This window comes from Helobdella robusta, assembly GCF_000326865.2.
Source record: "Helobdella robusta unplaced genomic scaffold HELROscaffold_11, whole genome shotgun sequence".
In the NCBI taxonomy this organism is placed as follows: Eukaryota; Metazoa; Annelida; class Clitellata; order Rhynchobdellida; family Glossiphoniidae; genus Helobdella; species Helobdella robusta.
This window is the reverse complement of record NW_008703617.1, coordinates 2,274,118-2,298,075: the sequence shown is the minus strand read 5'-3', so window position 1 is coordinate 2,298,075 and position 23,958 is coordinate 2,274,118. Positions and strand designations below refer to the sequence as shown.

The 23,958-nt window shown below is 31.6% G+C and overlaps 2 protein-coding genes across 2 annotated transcripts; one reads left to right on the top strand and one right to left on the bottom strand.

Moving 5' to 3' along the window:
- Positions 1 to 3,460: 3,460 nt before the first annotated feature.
- Positions 3,461 to 8,658, bottom strand: HELRODRAFT_186672 (hypothetical protein; the record flags this gene model as incomplete). The annotated part of the gene is made up of 11 exons (XM_009012829.1): positions 3,461 to 3,717; positions 3,857 to 4,109; positions 4,246 to 4,355; positions 4,587 to 4,673; positions 4,850 to 5,047; positions 5,249 to 5,335; positions 6,240 to 6,332; positions 6,476 to 6,555; positions 6,686 to 6,795; positions 7,658 to 7,702; positions 8,518 to 8,658. 11 exons carry the CDS (start codon positions 8,656 to 8,658, stop codon positions 3,461 to 3,463), a joined length of 1,461 nt encoding a protein of 486 aa, XP_009011077.1.
- A 7,938-nt stretch (positions 8,659 to 16,596) lies between these two features.
- Positions 16,597 to 23,600, top strand: HELRODRAFT_72498 (hypothetical protein; the record flags this gene model as incomplete). The annotated part of the gene is made up of 11 exons (XM_009012828.1): positions 16,597 to 16,696; positions 17,018 to 17,061; positions 17,430 to 17,472; positions 19,803 to 19,898; positions 20,214 to 20,315; positions 20,439 to 20,608; positions 21,060 to 21,119; positions 22,009 to 22,171; positions 22,535 to 22,665; positions 22,817 to 22,923; positions 23,192 to 23,600. The coding sequence occupies 11 exons, from the start codon at positions 16,597 to 16,599 to the stop codon at positions 23,598 to 23,600; spliced, it is 1,425 nt and encodes a 474-aa protein (XP_009011076.1).
- Positions 23,601 to 23,958: the final 358 nt, after the last annotated feature.

Genomic DNA, 23,958 nt, shown 5'->3' with positions numbered 1-23,958 from the left:
ATTTTCATATTCTCGAAATCAACTCTAATATAATGTAATTGTAATCTATGTTGAAAACTATAGAAAAATGCATTGCATAGAAAAGGTACATGCACCAAGCAGTGACAAAAATAATTTCAAAATGATGCGACGAGCATTTAAAAAAAATAATCTTAGATATAAATTAATCAAAATTATAAACAACGCATTTATTGACATCCCTGCCCCAAATGTATAACCCAACTGACGAGGTTTTGGTCCGATGGACGTGTTTTTACATCATAGTCATTCGGATCTGGATCTGAAAAGGGTTCGGCTATCAAATTTGGTTTTTGGTTAGGATCTGAAGCTGGAGGTTTCTCTGGAGTTTCATGGCGCTCATCCGCTATTGAGAACACCAGGCATACAGCCAAAACCATCAGGCCAATGAACTTCTTCATTTTTATGGTCGAATGACACCGATGTCCTTTGTTATTATTGTGGTTATAATAATAATAATAATTAATATAAATAATAATAATAATAATTAATAATAATAATTATTATTATTATATTATTTTTTATTTCATTTATCGGTATAGTTTCTAGCATATAGTGCTGATTCGAAGAAGATATCATTTTGTTTTTTGCGTTCAGCTAAGCAGCTTGGAAAGCAAGTACTTCCACGTAACCTTCAAACCACACGACGTACATGCAGTACACACGCACAGACACACGCACACACAGACAGACACACACACACACACACCAGAGAACACAAATACACGAGTTTGTTTAGTACATACCTCTTCATCAAATGCATGATGTGTGTAAATGATTTTTTTTTGAGATTTGTATTTGATTATTTATTATTATATTATTATTTATTATTTGTATTTGATTATTAAGATTTGAGATTGAGAGAGATGTGTCAGCGTTTGAACTCGACCAATCCGAAGTTAAGAAACTAATTATCGTTATCATATTCGTGATGGAGTAATTCGTATAAGATAATAGCAAAATTTATGATGAATCGAAATGTAACGCGACGATAATAGTAGATGATATTGAAATGATTAAAATTAAGAAGTTCTACATCACAGAAATACGTAGAGTAGTCTAATTAATTAGATAACCAGTTATGTCATCATTATTTTACTACTAAAATAGCAATTAGTAATCAAATTATTATCATTATTTATAACAAAATAACGGAGACTTACTTTAATTTCTAGAAATGGAAAATTTGATAGAAGAGCGAGTCAACTTTTTCCGATGACTTCTACCACTTGTTTTGTTTTAAGATTCAACCAAAAGCTGTTTAGAACTTTATATATATATATATATATATATATATATATATATATATATATATATATATATATATATATATATATATAATATATATATATATATATATATTGTAAAAAAAATTAATCATATATATAGAAATATATATATATGTTCATACACATATATGCAAGATATATGATCATATATATATATATATATATATATATATATATATATATATATATATATATATATATATATATATATATATACATATATATATATTGGAAGGAGACCATATTTCATACAATATTATATATATATATATATATATATACACGAACTTGTGTATAAACATATATGTTGCATATATTATAAATTGATTGTGTATATGTAGAAATTATATAGAATTTATATTAAACTTTTGATGATATAGCATCGAATAGAATTTAATTCAGAGAACCGATTCCCATTACCGACAAAACTCAGCCATCCCTATTTTCACCGCCACGTCATTTTAGGCATGCAAATTAGTGAATGTTTAACATTTGAATTTGTGCTGAAAAAATGGTAGATTATTTAACAAAAATTTTTGTTAACGATTTGCATTTATTCATCCCATTAGCATTCTCGAACTTTCGATCGATGTTTCGTTTCATTCAAATGACTTTGTGTCGGTTGGATGTGTAAATTTTTGAAAAGGTATTTTTTAGAAATTTTTATTCTAATTTTATTCAAATTTTGAATCCTGCATTTCAGATGTTTCCGTCACGTTCGTTGAAAAAATATTTTACTTTTTAAATTTTCAAAGTGTCCTTCTATCTGTTTAAACGTATCCTATCCTATCATATCTTGTCTTCTTCTTCTTCTTCTCTTTAAACCAAATTCAAACACGAATATATCATAATAATTGCTATCATTTGCTTTTTTAAATAAAAAAAACTAACAAATGCCTTTTTTAATAAATTTATTAATTTACTTATTATTCTATACACGAATGTTGGTTTGAAAGTCAAATGAAATAATGGGTATGTACTAAAAGGTAGAAAGGAGATACTATACTAACAGTCTGTTTAATAAGTAATAATAATAATAGTTAACTTCTGAAATAGTGATAAGTGCTATTATTTTTATTGTCTTAGTATTATTAACAGCAAATAAGGACATTATTAATTTAATTTTATAAAAACGAATTCTATATAACGTCTGATGGTGCAATCAATTGACTGTGAGTGGACGATTGGAGATTGATAGATTGGTGGTTGATTCAGTTTGGTGGGCTATGATACTAAATATATATTATGGAAAGCTTACTACCATAATTTTTTCATTCACTGATAACACTACACAACATTATTTTACATATCCATCTTCAGTCGTAAAATTTTTTTGAAAAAATTCGACAGTGCTTATAACTATTGTGACGATGACTAGCGATGTTGGTGAGGATGATGATAAGTGGTGATGATAATTTATGATGTAAATGATGATATGGTGATTACAATGATGATGAAGATATGAGGATGAAGACAATTCAGCAGACGACAAATAATAATTTTGTAAATGGTGATTCATTTATTTGTGAGTATCTCATGGCAATAAATTTAGAAAAAATTATTTTAAATTACCAAATAAAGGAAAAGATTTGTATGAAAAGCCAAAAAAACTGCTCCTTCTTGAAAGGCCAAATTTAGACGATTGGTATTCAGTGTTTTTTTTGGTAGATATCTTTTCATGGAAAATACAAACCATCAAGAAATAAAAAATTTGTCAACCTCTCATTAATTAGAAACAAGGCAAATGCACGGTAGGTAGGCAAAAAAAAAATTTCTTTCAATTCAATCGTTAAAAATTTCCAAAGACATATCCAATATTCGGGTATGCGGGTTGTGCATGTTATGAAAGTCTGCATGTTGATATACACGTCTGAATTTATGCATGCATATAAACGCAGACACGCACACACACACACACACACGCACAAACAGACACACACACACACAGACATACCAATACACTTTCTATTAAACCCTTAAATTATATACAATACAATACGCAAAAAGGAAAGCATTTTCATTAGGAGTAAAAAAAATACAAGTGCACATCTTCCAAATCTATAAAGATACAGCATGTTTATATACTGCATAAAAAACACCCACACAAACACACAGAAAACATATGACAACACAGATCACAACTACAGCAACATTTAAGTGGTATTATTTTTAGCGGGACTCATCAATTCAGGACTGCTGTCAAAAAAGTTGGGAGCCGAGAAGAAAAGGACTAGAGTGGCAAGGGCGAGGAAGGCAGTGAAGAGGTAGAAGCAGGTTCTGTCGATGACCATGGCTGCAAACTTCCAATCGCTCGTCTCTTCCGACATCTTTGTGTCTTCTTTGATCTTCCTCGTTATGAAGCGGATCTCATTCAGGATCATGAGGATCTCGCTTCGAAGTGTGGATATTCCTGGTCAGGTTGTTTTAGCGTTGTAGCTGAAATTACACGGCAGTACGTTTCGTCGTACAGTAAATGAATATGAACAAAGAAAATTAAGTAATTAAATTTGCACCTAAGTAATCATCATCGCTCTCAGCTCCGGCTGCACCAGCCGCGTTAGAAGTGACGGCAGCAGCGCCAGCAGTGACTCCGGTGGCCACATTGTATTTGAAGTATCGTTGATTGAGTTGGATGGTGTTGTCGATGTCTTCTACGTTGGCCAGCAGACTCTGCGACGGAGGAATCCGACATTCAAGTTCTCGTACACTGGCCTTACGCCGAAGTTTCTCAAACGTCAGTTCCTTGCCTGGCCGTGACATTCTGATTAACCAGGCCAACCACTCGCATATGCCTGTGCGGATCTTAATTTGAGGATTGGTTTATTCGTTTGAGTTTACTGCTTGCATTATTCATCAAGCTCGTCATTTCATCCTCATCACCGTCACCAACGTCATCACAATCTTCATTTTTAACACTTTCTTCATTTGACAAACGTACCCAGGAAGGCATCTGCCTCATGTCAGGCGAGCTGTGGTGGAAGATGAGCACAATGACCGTTGAAGTTACCGAGATGGTGGACATGGCCATTACGACTAAGAAGTATACGCCTGGTGATAAGAATGATGATGATGATGATTATTATTATTATTGTTGTTATTATTATTATTATTATTATTATTATTATTATTATTATTATTATGATAACGATGGTGTTAATGATGAAGGTGATGGTGATGAAATGTAAAAAAGTGACAGATGACACAACAAACAAACATGCAAGCAAGTAAGCAAGCAAATGAACGAAAGAAAGAGAGAGACAGCAGGAAAACAACTGCAACCTGCCAGCGGAACAGCCATGGATGTTGGAGGCACCATGTTAGCCACGATCGTTTGGAATACAGAAAGTGAAAGAAGAATGGTAACTCCTGAAGAAGCAAATGAATGAATGAATGAAAAAAAAAACAAAAATCGAATGAATGACTAATAAATTAATGAAAGTGAAAACTAAATGAATGTCAAATGAACGAATTAATTTAAGAAAAAATGGCGGAACGAACGAACGAACGAATGAATGAGAAAATGACTAAAATTGCAGACCTACCCAGTCCAATTTTTTCACCAGCATCTGGAGGCAGAATAAAAGTAAGTAAAGATAAAAGCGAGATGAGGGCACAGGGTATGATAAGGTTGAACCCGTAGTAAAGGGTCCTTCTTCTCATGTGAAATTCAAAGGTTATGTCCAAGTATGGACTTCCCGGGCAGCAATCGTACGACTGTGTATTTCTAATTCCTTTAGCTTCTGTTGAAGTATGTGTTTGCTTGTCTGTTTGTTTGTGGTTTTTATTATATCAGTCTGTGATAGTCTGTACGTTTGGCTGAATTTGCTAAGACTTTGTTTATTATGTCTGCGCATGCGTGTCTGAATGTTTGCGTGCTTCACCAACGTCACCATTATCATCACATCACCAACATCATCATCTTCATCACCATCACAACGAACTTAATAACTTCCACTCTCCACTTAGCTGGTATGTGGATATATCGACATCTTCTTCAACCTTCCCTTGCGTCAGATTAAGTTTGCCGCCTGGCCCATTAAAGATTAATAATGATAACAAATTCATAAAAATTGTAGTTTTAACAAAACAACAGCAACACATACTCTCAGTGTCTTGGATGACATGATGAAATTTAATATATTGCAATTTGACGATTAGAACATGGCGTAGGTGACTACTAGAGCAACGTAGTAAGTAGAGGTCGATCGAGACAACTTGGATGGCAGGTGACAAAATTTTAAAAATTCTCAATTTTGAAATTTGACAAGGGGACCAAGAAACTAACAAAACTAGTGTGACTGTAATTAGGCTAGTAACCTATTTAGTTCGTTTATTTAATTTTTTGTCGGTTTTTGACTAAAAACTAAGTTTTAATGAATTTTAATAAAAATATTGCTCACAACGGGGTCAAGTCCTCTACTGCCCGACTACCAGCTTAATTCACTATGACAGCGTCAGATTTCCAAAAACATCGAACTATAGTGCGTGTTCAGTAATATATAATGACAACATTTCGGTACATTCAAGATATTATGTATCAAAAGCGTCGAAAATCTCATTGCCAATTTATACTTTTTCATTCTCAGACTACCAGCTTAATTTACTATATCAGCGCTACATTTCCAAAAATAATCATATCACAGTGCGTAGTTCGTAATGATAACTATTCGTGTCTGAAAACTAAAAATGACAAATATTCCTGTCTTAAAACTGAGTTTTACTGGCTTTTAATAACAGCACTGCTAACAACGAAGGGCCATGGTCTCCAGGGCCTCTTTCGAGAAGCGTCACCGAATATATGAAACAAACTTGATACAAACTTAGATCGCAGGCACATATTTAAAAACAGCATGAAAAGCAGCTACAAAACCAAATTATAAACAACAACATCTGTAAGGAATAAGCAACAAAGCATCAACAACAACAACAAACCGTCATAGGTCCAAGAACCGAACTTCATAATGCACTTTTGGTCATCAAACGGAAACCATCTTATGTTTATTGGGCACGATGATGTGTACAATCCTAACGAATAACAAATAATTTTATGCGAAAATTACATATTTCTTTACACCGAAGCGACGAAATAAATAATTATAACAATACTTGAAGGAAGAATGATAATAATATGGAAAAACAGCAACAACAATGAAAATATTAATAACAACCAATAGGAATCCAGTTACAGGAACCATCGCTATTGACGATGACGTTTGTCCACAATTTGCTATCAATCGATTGGTCGGCGCTGAATTAGGGGCGGAATCATTAATTATATAATTAATTTAATGAATATTCATTATTCATTCAGCAAGACTAGGTGATTCAACCGTGGCACCGTCTTATCTTGTCGTGAAAATTATTTGATGATAAGAAACCTGTTGTAGAGAAGAATGTCCGGTGTCCATATTTGTTTGGAGGGAAGCCTGGTTTCCCTAAGACCCCCGTAATCGTCTGGGTCCCATTTCAAATTCCAATCCCTCCAGTCCTGATGATGACGTCATGATGACGTAAGACGAGATGATAATGGTGGCGATGATAATGATAATTATGGAATGATGGAGATAACAGTGATGACGACGAGATGATGATGATGATGATAATTACGAAAGGACAACCACGATGATTGTAATGATGATAACAATTAAAAAATTATGACGACGACAAAATGATAACGCTAATTAGGAGATTATGATGATGATTATGATAATGGCTTTGTTAGGCAAACAAACAAATGAATTAAGTTTAAAGTATTATGGTTTATGGTTATCATTGATGGATATTTTGGCAATGGCAGAAACGGTACTTACGATAACAACACACTAATGATGATGCTACTGTAACTACTGCTATCGCTACTACTACTACTACTGCTGCTGCTACTACTGCTGCTACTACTACTGCTGCTGCGACTACTGCTGCTGCTACTACTGCTGCTACTATTACTACTAATGCTGCAGCTACTACTGCTTTTACTACTACTGCCTACCTATGAATTAAGTTTAAAGTATTATGGTTTATGGTTATCATTGATGGATATTTTGGCAATGGCAGAAACGGTACTTACGATAACAACACACTAATGATGATACTACTGTAACTACTGCTATCGCTACTACTACTACTACTACTACTGCTGCTACTACTGCTGCTACTACTACTACTACTACTACTACTACTGCTGCTGCTACTACTGCTGCTGCTACTACTGCTGCTGCTACAACTACTACTAATGCTGCTGCTACTACTGCTTTTACTACTACTGTCTACCTACCTACCACAACAACTGTTACTGTTGTTTCTAACAATAATTATAATAATAATAAGTAGCAATATCTTTGTTTACTTACGTATGTTAGCCATATGTTTGTGTGTAGCATTTCATTTTTTTCATCCTGTTGATAGTATTATTATTATTATTTATGTTTATTATTATTTATGTTGATTGAATTATTATTAATAGTAATATGATAATTTTTACATCCAATCATCTAATACCTTCATTACATTCCAACTAATTCTTTCTCATTCCAGTTCCAATCAATCGGTGCGACCGTTCATCAAATTTATCTTTACATTCATCCATTTATGCATTCTTTCATTCAGTTATTCTCTCATTTATGTTTATTCATTCATTCAATCATTCATTAATCCAGATTAATCAACCTATTAAATAAAACAAATTGGTTTAATAATTAAGTCCGTCAGTAAATTAACCGAAGTGAAATGGAAAATAATTTTTTTTGAAAATTTTGTAATAAATCATTGGAAAAATTTACTTATTTACCAATTTTGTTCAGCTCATTCAACGTACGCATGTGAAATTTTTTTTTCACAAACTCGGTATTGATTGTTTGATGAAGTGAAGTACGAAATGAAAACTGAAATCCATATTAAAAGCATAAAACCTATCCAGTTTTTTGGCCGCATCGTATGTAAGCTCCGAGAAAGCAATCAGCAAGATACAAACCAACGAACCCATCATTCAATCTACCAACTAAGCAACCAACTAAGCAGCCAACCAATTATTCAATCCACCAACGAACCAATCATTCAATCTACCAACTAAACAGGCAACCAATCATTCAATCTACCAACTAAACAGGCAACCAATCATTCAATCTACCAACCAACCAATCATTCAATCTACCAACCAACCAGCCAGCCAATCATTCAATCAACCGACCAACCAGCCAGCCAACCAACCGACCACATCAATGATCTGTTGCAGGCTGATTTTGAATGAAACTTCCAGTGTATCATTTTCATTTTCGACAGGCCTACTCATTGGGTTGTAACCTCTCTTCGTGAAGATGTGATTGATCAGGCGGTCTTCATGAAGGCCACACATAACCACTATAATTTTGTATAATAAAATTTATTATTATGCAATTATATTATTATTATTATCTTTATGCTATAGCCTCTATAATTTTAATGTTATTTAGTTTATGAATAATTTATTTGTGGTCTGAAATAGTATTATTATGTCGTTTTAATTTCATTCCATATATCTAGTATGTATAAGTTACTTAATTTTTGTATTTGGTGTTAATGTTATAATTGATGTTGTTGTTGTTGTTGTTGCTGCTGCTGTTTTGATCTTATCTTAAGTATGTTTTAAGAATTAGAATCAATGTTGATTCGCCTTACGCTCACAAACTTCCAGCCTCTCTAGATTTCATTGATGTTCCAGCGATGTTATTATTATTGTTTTCATATTTTTTTTAGAATGTTCTAACAACAATGTTTTTTTTTGTTCTCAACTTCTTTTTGCCAGTTCAAACGAATGAAATCCATTGCGTAATGGTATTGCACGGGTTACGGAAAAAAAAGTAAGTTGTTGTTGTTACCTTCTGTTGTTCTTACTAAACCATTTTTATTTCGATTTCATTTAATTTTATGTTTGTTAACTCGAAACATCTTCTCTCTCTCTCTCTCTATCTTTTTTTTACTTTCTTTTTGTCGTTCTCTCTTTCTCTTTTTTTTATATTGTTAACCATATCTCAATAGTAATCATTGTTTCTATGATATTTTCTTACTTTTTTTCTTCTTTTTTTTCTCACCATTACCCACAACACACTCGCTATTTCTTTATTTCACGTACACACAGACACACACAAAAAACACACACAGACAAACACACAGACAGACAGACAGAGGGATTGGCAGATAGTTAGAAAGATGTATGTATGTATGAATAGATGGATTGATATGTAATTGTTTACATACCAAACTTGCAAATTTGACGGATTTGTTATTAAGTTATATACATACTTACTAACATACATACCCACACACATACATACATACATATATACAAATATGCATACGTATATAATATAATATATAATTATATGTATAATATATATATATATATACTATAAATAATATATATATACATATATTAATTAAAGTGATAATAATGTATATATATATTCCTTATTATTTGATGTATTATTAATTAATTAAAATTGAAGAAAGACTACAAATATATATATGTATATATATATATTTGTACTCAATATCTCAATCGATTTTCTAATATACATTTATACTTTGTAAGCTGTGTATGTGAGTATGTGTGCATATGTATGTATGTGTGTGTGTGTGTGTGTATATGCGTGCGTGAGTGTGAAGAGTAAGTTTTATGCCTTACATCTGCTCATCTATATTGATTTCGATGTTGTTTTTATTATTATTATTGATGATGATAATGACGATGACGAAGACTGATGACGACGACGATGTTTATTATGATGATGGTGATGATGTTGATGAAGGATGACAACAATGACGATTTTGCAGATGTATGGTGATGTGGATGATGGTGATAACACACCATGGCAATGATAATTAAGTTGAAGATGACGACGATGATAATTGGGAGGAAGATGATGATGAGGATGAAGATGATGGAGAAGAAAATATTGATGATGAGGAGGAGAAGAAAGAATAAGATGAAGTTGAAGATGATAATATAATAAGATAATAATATCTGATCCATTTCTTATTTTAAACTATTCGAAGTTTTTATTGATTGATCGTAATGTAATGTTCCTGCTTGTGCACGTGCGTGTCACACTAGTTATTATTATTATTTTATTATTATTATTTTATTATTATTATTTTATTATTATTATTATTATTGTTATAATCTAATTAATTGTTGGTATTATTACTATCATTTTTCATATTTTTCATTTAAATAGCGTTCATTTCATGGCTCCTTAATGCTTTTGTCAAGTTGCATTTTCTTATTTGCCTTGTACAGGTATGACGTTTAACATCATCATAGTCATCGTCAATTTTACGATATGCATGCGCACACATACCACACATACACACACATATACACACACACATATACACACACAACATTACCACACACACACAAACAAACACACACATACAAAAACAAATATTTTAATCCAAACTCTGAAATGCCCCACATACGTGCGTTCAATTTTCCGAAAGATTTCAAAAAGTACTGGTTAGTTCAAACTAAAAAAAAACACATACCCACCCACATACACAATCATGTGTGTATGTATGTGTGTATGTATGTATGTATGTATGTATGTGTGTATGTATGTATGTATGTATGTATGTATGTATGTATGTATGTATGTATGTATGTATGTATGTATGTATGTATGCACGCATGTATGTATGTATGTATGTATGTATGTATGTATGTATGTATGTATGTATGTATGTATGTATGTATGTATTTATGTATGTTTGTAGGTATGTATGTATGTATGTATGTACGTATGTATGTGTGCGTGTATTTGTTTATCTGTATGTATGTGTGTGTGTTTGTATGTATGCATGTTTGTATGTGCGTGTGCGTAGAAAACGATACTCCACAATACTAACAGTGAGTCGAACAGATAGCTATGAAGATGAAGATGTTAAGGGCTGTACATTTTATCACAACATCATTTCGGTCTGGTGGAATTGAAATTTTAAATTTGTTATTAAATGCATTTTTAATTAAAAAAATGAATAATCGAATGATCAAATTATCTCGCTTATACAATTTACATTTAGTGAATGACAGCATTTTGCACGTTAAAACAAGGATATATATATATATATATATATATATATATATAATATCCTTGCGTTTAAATGCGTATCGATAATGATTTTTACCTTTTTTCAAACCAATCATCGTCGTCGTCGTCACCATGGTTGGTGGTGGCGATAATTTATGATGATAAAAATGCTGGCGATGACGACGACGATGATGATGATAATAATAATAATAATAATAATAATTTTTGCAGTAATGATGACGATGTTTCTCTAACAGAATTCTGTACATCAGTGTGTTAATTATTTCACGTTAAAAGACCGTATCTAGTTTTTGCTTTGTTCTTTTTTCATTTCTTCAATTTTTCTTTCTCTTTCTCTCTCTCGTTCGTATATGCTTGCTTGCGTGTGTGTGTTTGTGTGTGTGTGTGCGCGCACGCGCGTGTTAGCAGCTTTGTTATGTATATCATAATATCACACGGCGGTATGTTTATCTATGAATGTAAAAATTCTTTAAAAATAAAATTATTCATTTTAATCGTTCATTTATTTATTCGTTCTTTCTTGTTCATTCGTTCACTCGTTCGCTCATTTATTCATTATTTTACCATTCGTTCATACACTCATTCGTTCATTCATTTTTTCATTCATTCATTCATTCATTCATTCATTCTTTCGTTCATCCATCCATCCATCAATCAGTACATCTCACCCACTAAAAATCTCAGCAACAAATGCTTTTAAATGTAAAAGTTTGTTTATCCTTTTTGCTTTACTTTTTAAACAATGTTATGTTTATGTTCGTGTTTGTTTGTTTGTTTGTTTATTTATTTGTTTTAATCTTTGTTTGTTTATGTGTTCATTCTTTTGTTTATATATTGTCTATGTACGTTTGTTGAGATGGTGATACTATACGGAACATAGAGAAAAGAACGCAATTATAAACAAAATAGTAGGATAGGAAACAACAACAACATAGACAATAGAACTATATTCTTAAACATCGCCAACAGCAAAAACAACGTAGACATAAACAACAATAACATAGATAAAAAAACAACCACAACAAAGTTAAAACAACAACAACATAGCAACAACGACGACATAGACAAAATAGCATCACTATGAAACAAGTAGAGAAAAAAAATCTCTCATGGCAATAAAATTAAGAAAAATTGCCCATAAAAGCAACCAAGAAATACCAAAGATAACATACTACAAAAATAAACATTTAGTCATATATTATTGTTTATATTATATTATGTATGACGATAATACAACTATAATAATAATAATACATTTTTTTATCGATATCACGCACACACACACACACACACACACACACACACACACACACACACACACACACACACACACACACATATATATATATATATATATATATATATATATATATATAACAATAATAACACTATACAAAACACATACCAAAAGCATACAAAACACACACAAAATGTATTTAAAACACAAACAAAATGTATAAAAAACACACACAAAATGTATAAAAAACACATTCAAATAACGACATTGAGAGTAATCAAATTACATTTCTCCATAACACCATCACTAAAGCTACAGAAACAAATACTCCTAATTCTGCTTCCTATAATGTTGCAGCCACTACTATTGCAGCTGTCGTTGCTACTACTACTACTGCTCTAGTATTACGTTTTTTTTTGTCGCCTCTAATACTACTACTACATTCACTTCACTATTACTTCTACTCATACTGAGATTGCTTGTAACACTACTATTACTATTATTGCGTTTACTAATATACTAGCTAGTTTCACAGCTACTACTTCTAATATTAATACTGCTGTGGCTACTACTGTGACCACTGCTACCACTGCTGTTACTAGTGCTGTGTTTATGTTAACAATATCATTATTTCTTCCTCATTTTGACGAAAACGAAAGGGTAAATCTTGTGTTTACAAGATTATCAATTTTTTAATAAAACATAAAAATTATTATCAATAATTTGTAGTAGTGGTAGCCTGGTAGCAGCAGTAAAAACAGCAGCTGCAACAACAACGACAGCAGCTGCAGTAGTAGTAGTAGTAGTAGTAACGGTATCACTATCATCAATGAAACATTACGAGAGAAAAAAACTTACAAGTCTCCGACAACATGCTTTCCAATGCTCCACTCAACAACTGCACCGATAATAATTATGAAGATGCATGTACGAGTTACATATATATTACGATCTTATTATTACTATTTTTTATTATTTGTTATTATTATTATTATTATATTTTGATTAATTTATATTTTTATGGTTATTTAGGTGCTTGTATGTGCTTTCTCTTAACGATTATGATCCATCCTTGGCTTAAAAATTTAAATTATCAGTCAATTGATTATCAATTAAAAAAGAACTCAATAAATTCAATACTTTATTTTCAATAAATAAACATTTAAAAATAAAAAAATCCACATAGATAACTCTATCTAAATTATTATTATCATCATCAGCAAAGCATACAACATCTTCATCAAAAAGCATCTTTATCATTGCACAGCGGCATTGTACACATACACACGTACATCCACACCTACATCCACACATACTATACATATGTATAATATATAAAATATACATGCATGCACGTACACACGCACGTACCTACATACATACATACATACATACATACATACATACATACATACATACATACACTACTCTATAGTGTTATATATGTAGATCAAAGTGTTTTTTTTGTGGTATAACATTTAACACACACACATGTTTGTATATACTATAAGATATACTATATATATATTTGTATGTATATATAGATATTACTGTTGCGTAACATATATGATAACATCATATATATTTCTGTATAATTAAGTTAAATTATATTATTTCATAGTAAAATTATAGAAAAATAGTTCATGCATTTTTTATTTAAAATTGTTGAAATCGTTAAGCTTTGAAACATTACCTTTTTAGAAAGAACCATTTTTGTCAGCTATACCACCTTAGCACTCAGTATTATATAATATATGGTCTAGAGTCCATTGGGAGATATCGTTTAGAGTTTGTCTCGTCTAGAGTCCAAGTACTACTGCTGCGACCACTGCTATTGCTAATAATGTTGATGTTAATAATACCATCCACTTAGTGTGTTTAACTTTTTTAACATATTGAACAGAGTTTAATAATCAAAATATGCTATAATAAGTTGAAAAAAATTCAGCATCATAAAAAAAATGATATTGCTAGGTGGTTATGTCTTTATTTATGACTGAATGTTTTTGAACGAATTCCAAGCGTTTAATTTTTGAAATTCATTCCTTTTTACTGTCATTATTGATGAATTATTCAGCAAATGTTACTTAAACTAATTTCTTTGGGGTTTAGAATCAACTTTTTAAACTATTTATACGTTTTCCACGTTATTACTTTTAAGAATTGTGTAAAGGCATGATTCGAAATATATTACGGCCATGCTGACGTTGCTTGTAATAAAATACCGGCAGATATCTGTGTCATAAAATAAAAAGATTTATTTATGAAAAATTACAAAAAGCTTATATTTTTTAGTTAATTTATGAGCAAGAAAAAGAAATATTAGATACCTTTTTAACAACGAATATGAACTGTTAAAATATAACAGTTCGTAAATTTCTATCTGCACGTTGTTACTACTCCAAAAATGTCTGAATTTGAGATAATCTATTATCCTATCTTCATTTTTTCATACTGCTGGTAAATCATTTGTTTGTTAAACGAATGGTTTGTCAGACGTGTTCATGAAAATTCATTTCTTTCCAATCATACTTAATGTAACCTAACTTTAGTAATACATAATTAGACAAACTTATTTTTACTTATTTAAACTTTAAACTTATTTATTATTCTATAGACAAACAAAATTACAGGCATAATTAGACAAGTAAGACAAACTATTCGGTCGGTTCTAGATAGTAGGATCAAAAACGTCGGAAACTCCATTACCAAATTATACATTTTCATTCTCAGGAAATTAAGTACTACATGAATCTCAATGAGTTTTACTGACTTTTAATAACAGCACTGCTCACAGTGGGTTTCAAGCAATTGAAGAGTAATAGGTAAATTGAACTCAACGTTGACAAGAGAGCATTTGGGTTGTTTTATAATAATCCTCAAACAATGTACTAGCTGAGGAATAACGTAGTATCTAGGATATAATACAGATGATAGAGGCGACTAAAAATTTGTCAATACAATATCTAAGATATAATGCAAAATCCATCAACAACAACATGCAGTATGCATAATAATGGAACATCTGAGATAACGTCGTACCCAAGGAACAATGTACTAAAATATAAAGTAGTATCTAAGATATGACGTAATATATATCTAAGATATGACTTGGCAATCAAGATATGATGTAGTATTTAAGGAACAGTGTAGCCTACCATCTAAGATATAATGTAGCATCTAGGATATAATGTAATATCACGTAACATCTTGGATATAACTTTGTTTCTAAGATATAACGTACTATCTACAATATAACGTAGTATCTAAGATAATGTGTAGTATCTAGGATATAATGCAGTATCTAAGATATAATGTTCTATCTGGGGTATAATGCAGTATCTAGGATATAACGCAGTATCTAGGATATAATGTAGTATCTAGGATATAATGTAGTATCTAGGATATAATGTAGTATCTAAGATATAATGTTCTATCTATGGTATAATGCAGTATCTAGGATATAACGCAGTATCTAAGATATAATGTAGTATCTAGGATATAATGCAGTACCTAGGATATAATGCTCTATCTAGGGTATAATGCAGTATCTAGGGTATAACGCAGTATCTAGGATACAATGTAGTATCTATGATATATTGTAGTATCTAGGATATAATCTAGTATCTAGGATATAATGTAGTATCTAGGATATAATGTAGTATCTAGGATATAATGTAGTATCTAGGATATAATGCAGAATCTATGATATAATGTTGTATCAGTCCAAATCATACATACATTGAGCAGGACATCACTGAATTTGCACTAAATTGCTCTTAGTCAAGTTGCAACCAACAACAAAACATGCGTTTCGTTAAATAAGTGTATGATAAATTTTATTTAAAATGATTAGTCATTTATTCGTCGTATTTTATTTCAGATGAAAATCGTCGATAGTTGAATTTTAAATCTTTGATTTCAATTTGATTTTATTATTTGATTTCAATTTTTTAATAAATAAAAAATGGTGTTTGAAAGTCTGGTGGCTGATCTTGTCAACAGGTTTCTTGGAGATTTCATTGAAAATTTGGATAAATCTCAGTTATCTATCGGCATTTGGGGAGGTTTGTATTGTTGTTTTTAACACTATTTATTTAATTTATTATTAAAAAACAAAATTGATTTGCAATATTAATTAAAATGACATTAAATTATTTATTTATATTAGTCTTAATTTATATTTCATTTTTAACTTATTTTAGTAATTTAGTTTATTTATTATCTTATTAGTGACTAAATATGTATTATATGTAGTAGTAGTAAAGTCAGGTATAATTTAAATTTTAATTTCAAGTTATCTTTCTAATTGTATTAATAATTTAATAGATAATATAAAATAAATATATAAAAATTAAAAAATTAACTCAGTTTTTTATTTTAAACAGGTGATGTGCAGTTGAACAATCTTTATGTCAAAGAAAATCTCTTTGTAAGTTTATAATATAAAATTATAAACTTTATAATTTTTCAACTCATTTGTTTTATATATATATATATATATATATATATATATATATATATATATATATATATGTATATATATTATTTTTATTTCATTAACAATTTAATTAAAATCTATTTCAACTGATTGCCATTTTAAATTTTAAATTGCCATTTTATTTTTATTGGTATAAACATCTTGTCTTATATCTAGCTCACTTGAGTTATTCATTATTTTTAATTTTCAAAATTATTTCTCATAAATATTATTAATAATTCGTTAGAGACTAATAATCCATTAATTGCTTATTTAATTGGTTATTTATTTATATATAGAATTAATTGATTAATTGATAGGATGATTTGGACCTTCCAATCAGAGTTGTGTATGGCAATATTGGTAAGAAGTTTTTTTTATATTCATGTGACTATAAAATTATAATATGGCAATAATATTTATAATAATTATATCAATTTATGGATAGAATTATTTTTAAATATTATTTAGAACTAATTAATGTGATGATATTATGTGAGGGTAACATTTTTTTTGCTTAGTGAAAGATAATTATTTTTGTTTTAAGTGTCCTGTAATTGTTATCATTTTTGCCATTCAAATTTTTTTCATGCATAGCAATCTCTCTCACTCTCTCTCTTTCTCTGTCTGTCTGTCTTATCTATCTATCTATCTATCTATCTATCTATCTATCTATCTATCTATCTATCTATCTATCTATCTATCTATCTATCTATCTATCTATCTACCTACCTACCTACCTACCTACCTACCTACCTACCTACCTACCTACCTACCTACCTACCTACCTACCTACCTACCTACCTACCTACCTACCTACCTACCTACCTACCTACCTATCTATCTATCTATCTATCTATCTATCTATCTATCTATCTATCTATCTATCTATCTATCTATCTATCTATCTATCTATCTATCTATCTATCTATCTATCTATCTATCTATCTATCTATCTATCCATCTGTCTGTCTCTCTGTCTGTCTGTCTAGCTGTCTGTCTATTTGTCAATAATCTGTATATCTATCTATCTTTCTTTCCTTTTTGTTTTTCATTTTCTTGTTTTTTTTCTAGGTTTCATTCTTGCTCACCACCACAATCTTTTTTATAAGTGGTTGTTCAGTTTATTTGTTTGCTTATGTATGATGATTCCTATGATAAGCCAACCAGGATAGTAGGGCATTTATATTTGATAATGTTTAGAATTTGAAATTTGATAGTGCTTATAAAGGGGTGAGGATTTGCTGATGACATTAGTGATGATATTTAAAATCAGGGATGTGGTTATAAAATCTAAACAATGATAATTATGATGATGATGGTGGTGTTGGTGATTGATTATAAAAAACAAATTGTGAATAAACCAACTGAAAATGATGACTGTGGATGTTGAATTTTATATTAGTGATAATTTGTGGGGCAACAAATGCATAGATAAAATGATGATGCCAATCAGTGATAATAAAACATTGATACATCTCATGTTGAGTATGCCTATGACTAAGAAAAATATGATGATAATGATGAGGAAATAAATATATGATGATAACAATGACAACAACGATTACCATTTTACATTATTGATTTATCTATATGAAAAAAAATCTTAGGTGTATTCACAATGTTACACGCTTTTGTTACATTATTGTATATTATACTATGCCACTACACACACGCACACATATATACACGTACACACATACACGTTCACACACATACACATGCAAACAAAGTGACTCATATTCATTTTATATTTAACATGTACTATCCCAGAATCACAGAACTTTCCAGGATTTTTTTTCTCTTAAAAGTTCATAGTTTTAACAGGAAAACAACTTTTTTCACAGCAAAAATTTGTCACATGTTATATTTTCATTTTACATTGTTTTTCGGTTTTAGGTACTTTTAAATGTTTATCCAACTAAATTTAACAAAGAATTGGTAAAATACAATACAATCATTAATGTTATATACATGTATGGATTTAATAATATTTATGTATGCGTATGTATGTAATGCAATGTGTTTACGTATGTATGCATATATGTATGTGTATCTCTCTGTGTACGTGCGTGTGCCTATAGTACATTTTATCATTGATTTTTGAACATTTGTTCTCTGATGTGTCATCATCATTTTTTTCTCTGTGAGTTACTCATTCTAAAATTAGAATAAAAAGTTATTGTGTGTGTACGCATGTGTGTGTGTGTGTTTGTGTGTGTGTGTGCTTTTATTTGTTATATGTATATGTATTATTAACCTTTAAACTGCACACATGTTTGCATACAAACTCTGCAACTGGAAACATACATACATACATACACACACACACACAAAGAGATACGCAAGTATGTGTGTGTGTGTGTGTGTGTGTGTGTGTGTGTGTGTGTGTGTGTGTGTGTGTGTGTGTGTGTGTGTGTGTGTGTGTGTGTGTGTGTGTATTACAAGTTGCGGTCCATTCATCTGTGAGTGTAACACTTCTCTCAGATACAATGGTATTGATTTTAAATAACCTTCTGCTGTTATTTATTTATTGGTGGTTTGATGTATGATTTCAACTAATTATTTAATTAACCATTAAGTTAATTATGTGATTGATTAATGGTTGGTTGGTTGATTGATTGAATGATTGATTGATTAATTGATTGAATCAATCAATCGATTGACTGGTTGATATAATTTCGGAAATAAAGGTCAGTTAAAGCTGAAGATACCGTGGAAGAACTTGTACACGGAGCCAACAATTGCTCTGTTGGATGGTCTCTACATTATTGCTGTACCCAACTCAAGTTCGTTCCTTTGATGTCTTTCGTTATTTGGCTGATTAGTTGATTGTTTGGTTGACTGATTGGTTGACTGATTGGTTGACTGATTGGTTGATCGGTTGTTTAGTTGGTTGGTTGTTTGGTTTCACATTTATCTCATCTATCACATTCACCAAATAAATCAACCGTCACATAGGTCAGCCATCAGATCAACCAGCCAACTTACCAACATTTGTTTATTTAATTGATGTGAATTCAATCGTTCATTCAACCTTTCAACTATTTCATCGACCAACCAATCAATCAACCAACCAACCAATCATCCAACCGACCAACCAGGCATTGCATACGATGAAGCCAAGGAGCAGAAAGCAATGTGGGAGGCGAAGCAGAAGGAACTCAATAAAATTGAAGAGGCCAAAAAAATTGAAGCTGAAAAATGTAAGACGACGATGGTGATGATGACGTTTTTAATTAGGTTAATGATTCTAAATATAATAATAACGACAATGTTGATGATTAAGATGAAAATAATCTCGATAGAGAATACATTATGATTGACAGATCAGCCAAAAGACCCGAAAAAAGACACATTCGCGGAAAAGTTGACGGCAAATGTGATTAAAAATCTGGAGGTGAAGGTGACGAACATACACGTTAGGTATGAGGACGCCTTCACCAATCCCAAGTATCCATTCTCTATCGGGGTGACCTTAAAAGAAGTTTCGTGTCAGGTTTGTATGCGTGTGATTGTGCCTGCGACTTTGGGCTGTGTTTGTTTGTTTGTTGGAATGGTTTTGTCTTAGTATGTACGTTAATTTGTCTTGAAATCGGTGTGTATGTGTGTTTTTGTATGAGTTTGTATGTCAGTGTGCATGTGTGTTTTTGTGTGAGTTTGTATGTCAGTGTGCATGCGTGTGGGTGTGTGTGGTGCACTAGTGAATGGAAATTGATTTAATGTTATTAGTTGTTTATGTAAATGAAGATGTTTCTCTATGTGAATTGTGAATGTATCTGGGTTAATAATAGTTGCTTACCCTGATTCATAATCTTATGATAAATTTAGTGCCGATGAATAATTTATGCTGTTGATGTTGGTGATGATGTCTGTGATGATGAAATCTCTGATGATGATGATGACGAGGATGATAATGATGATGATGATGATGATGATGACCGATGCAGACAACTGATGAAAACTGGAATGTGATGACCATTAAAGAAAATGCCAGCACCATACACAAGGTACTTGCTGTCTTGCATTAAAAATTTCTTTCATCATTTTCATCATGATTATCGTTATCTGCATCACCATCTACGCCATCAGTTACGTCATTTATATCATCATTTTTTGTATCTTTATCATTTACTGGGACTACAGTATCAACGCTACTCAATGTATCTTGATAATTGTTACTAGCATCGTTTGTGTTGCTATCATTTATGTCATCATCATCATCATCATCATCATCGATCATATAATCATCATCCTCGTCGTCGTCTTCATCATCTTTTCATCGTCTTCGTCATCTTTTCATAGTCAACATCTTCATTATCGACATTACATTCACTGTCGATTGATCTGTTTAATACACTCTAACTCACACAGATAGAACTTATACGAACACACACACACACACGCATATATGTATACACACAGACATACGTGTACACGCACATCCACACATACAAACAAACACACTAGACTTATTTACATTTTCAATTCAAGAAAATGCGATTTAAGCAGATCTTCTCATAAAGTAATTCTACAAATCTTTAATCAAACTCATCTTCATCATCGTCACCATCATCTTTTTCATAGTTTATACTTTTTCATGTTCTTATTCATCATCGTTGTCGACATCACAGTCAACAATAAATAACATGATACAATCATGTACTAAAAGGCGTGTCTTATACATACATTCTTAAGCGCTGAACTTTACATTATTCGTACAAGCATGTACGCACAAACATATTCACCTACATAAACATACATTTGCACACACACACGTACATGAACACACACAGTAGCTACGTAGACACACTTAAATAGAGGCTCACACATACATACGCATACACACATACATAAACACACACACACACACACATATACTCATACATACATTCCCAGCTATTGAAGTTGGACAGTTTCAGTTTGTATTGGAATCTGGTACCAACCAGTTACAGAAACCAGGACAGATCAAACATAATGACGACGTTGAAGAACAACATTGCTGTCACCACCACCAACAACAACAACAGCATCAACAACAACAGTTATGACATCAACAGCAGTCGTTTCAATCGCATTAATGATTATGTCTATGGTTCGTTATGCTATCCATCTGCTATGTTAATTACTTCTTGGTTAATTTTATTTTTCAACAGTTAAGCTGTCTTCTTACAAATGTTGATACTTCTTCTGCTGCTACTACTACTAGCAGTACTGCTGCTGCTGCTGCTACTATTACTACTACTGCTGCTACTGCTGTTGCAACTACTACTACTACTACTGTTTGCTTATACTCATTACTGATTTTACTATCGTGTTATTATTTCTGCTACGCTGCGATGATGATGATGATGATGATGATGATGATGTGAATGATAATGTGGGTGATGATGACGACGACGATAATGGTGATGATATTGAACAGTTGTCGAGCCGCTGACGTCAATAGCAAAGCTAAAAATGAATCCGAAACCGGAACAAGATGGCTTCCAGTTACCAAAGATCATATTTAGTGTCGTTTTTGAGGAAATTTGTATTGCTCTGCAAAAGATGCAGGTTTTATTATGTTTTGATCATTCGATCGATCAATCATTCGATCGATCAATTAATTAATCAATCAATCAATCAATCAAGGTAATCATTATATCACGTTACTGTGATCATCATTATTATCATTATTATTATCATTATTATTATTATTCGCCAGTACCAAACGATGTTGGAGTACTTGGACTCCTTCGAGAGGCTGACACTGTCCTCCAAGTACAGAAAGTATAGACCCATCGTTCCCAGGAGAAACAATGCTAAGATATGGTGAGTGAGTGAGTGAGTGAGTGAGTGAGTGAGTGAGTGAGTGAGTGAGTGAGTGAGTGGAGGAGTGGATTTAGTGAGTAAGTGAATGAATGAATGATTGGATCAATGAATGAATGAAGGAATGAAGGAATGAGTGAATAAATAAGCGAATATAATCTTGACTAGGATGTAATGGCAATGATGGTGACGACAATGATAATGGCAGTGATGATGCTGACGATGAGTACAACGATGGTGATAATGATGATGATAATGGTTATTATTCAAGGTGGAAGTTCGCGATGGACTGCGTGATGAATGAGTTGGTTCGTAGGAGGAGGAGGATGTGGTCCTGGCAAGTTCTCAAAGGTCATAGGTCAGTTGGCTGTCTCTCTTCTTTTTTTTATCTGTGTTTGTTTGTCCTTTCGTTCGTTTGTTCGTTTGTTTGTTCGTTCGTACCCTTGTTTGCTCATATTTGTTCGTTTGTTCATTTATTTATTCGTTTATACATTTATTTTATTGATTCATTTATTAATTCATTTTTTCATTCATTCATACTCATTCCTTCATTCATTCGTTCGTTCGTTTGCTCATTCATCCACAGAGAGTTATGCAGGCAATATAAGAAGTTGTACAAGCAGAAGCTATCAACCAATAAACCGTCCGCAGAATTGCTAAAAGAAATTGAGGTACCATAATGATGATGATGATGATGACGACGATGATGACGTCATTTATGGCGATGAAATGATGATGATGATAGTTATGATTACGACGGTTACAGCGATTAACTCGATGATAATGGCACAATAAAGGATAATTAAAATTTTCAGAAATGTGAGAAGGAGTTAGATGTACTGAACATTACGATAGCTAGGAAGCAAGCCGAGATGGAGGTTGTTGTTGTTGTTGATGTTGATGTTGTTGTTGTTGGTGGTGGGTGACGTCATTATTGTTGTTGATGTTTTTGTCTTCTACTGTGGATATTCTTGATGCTATAGCGTTATTTTGTCTGTTTATTTATCATCATTACAATTACATTACATTACAATCACT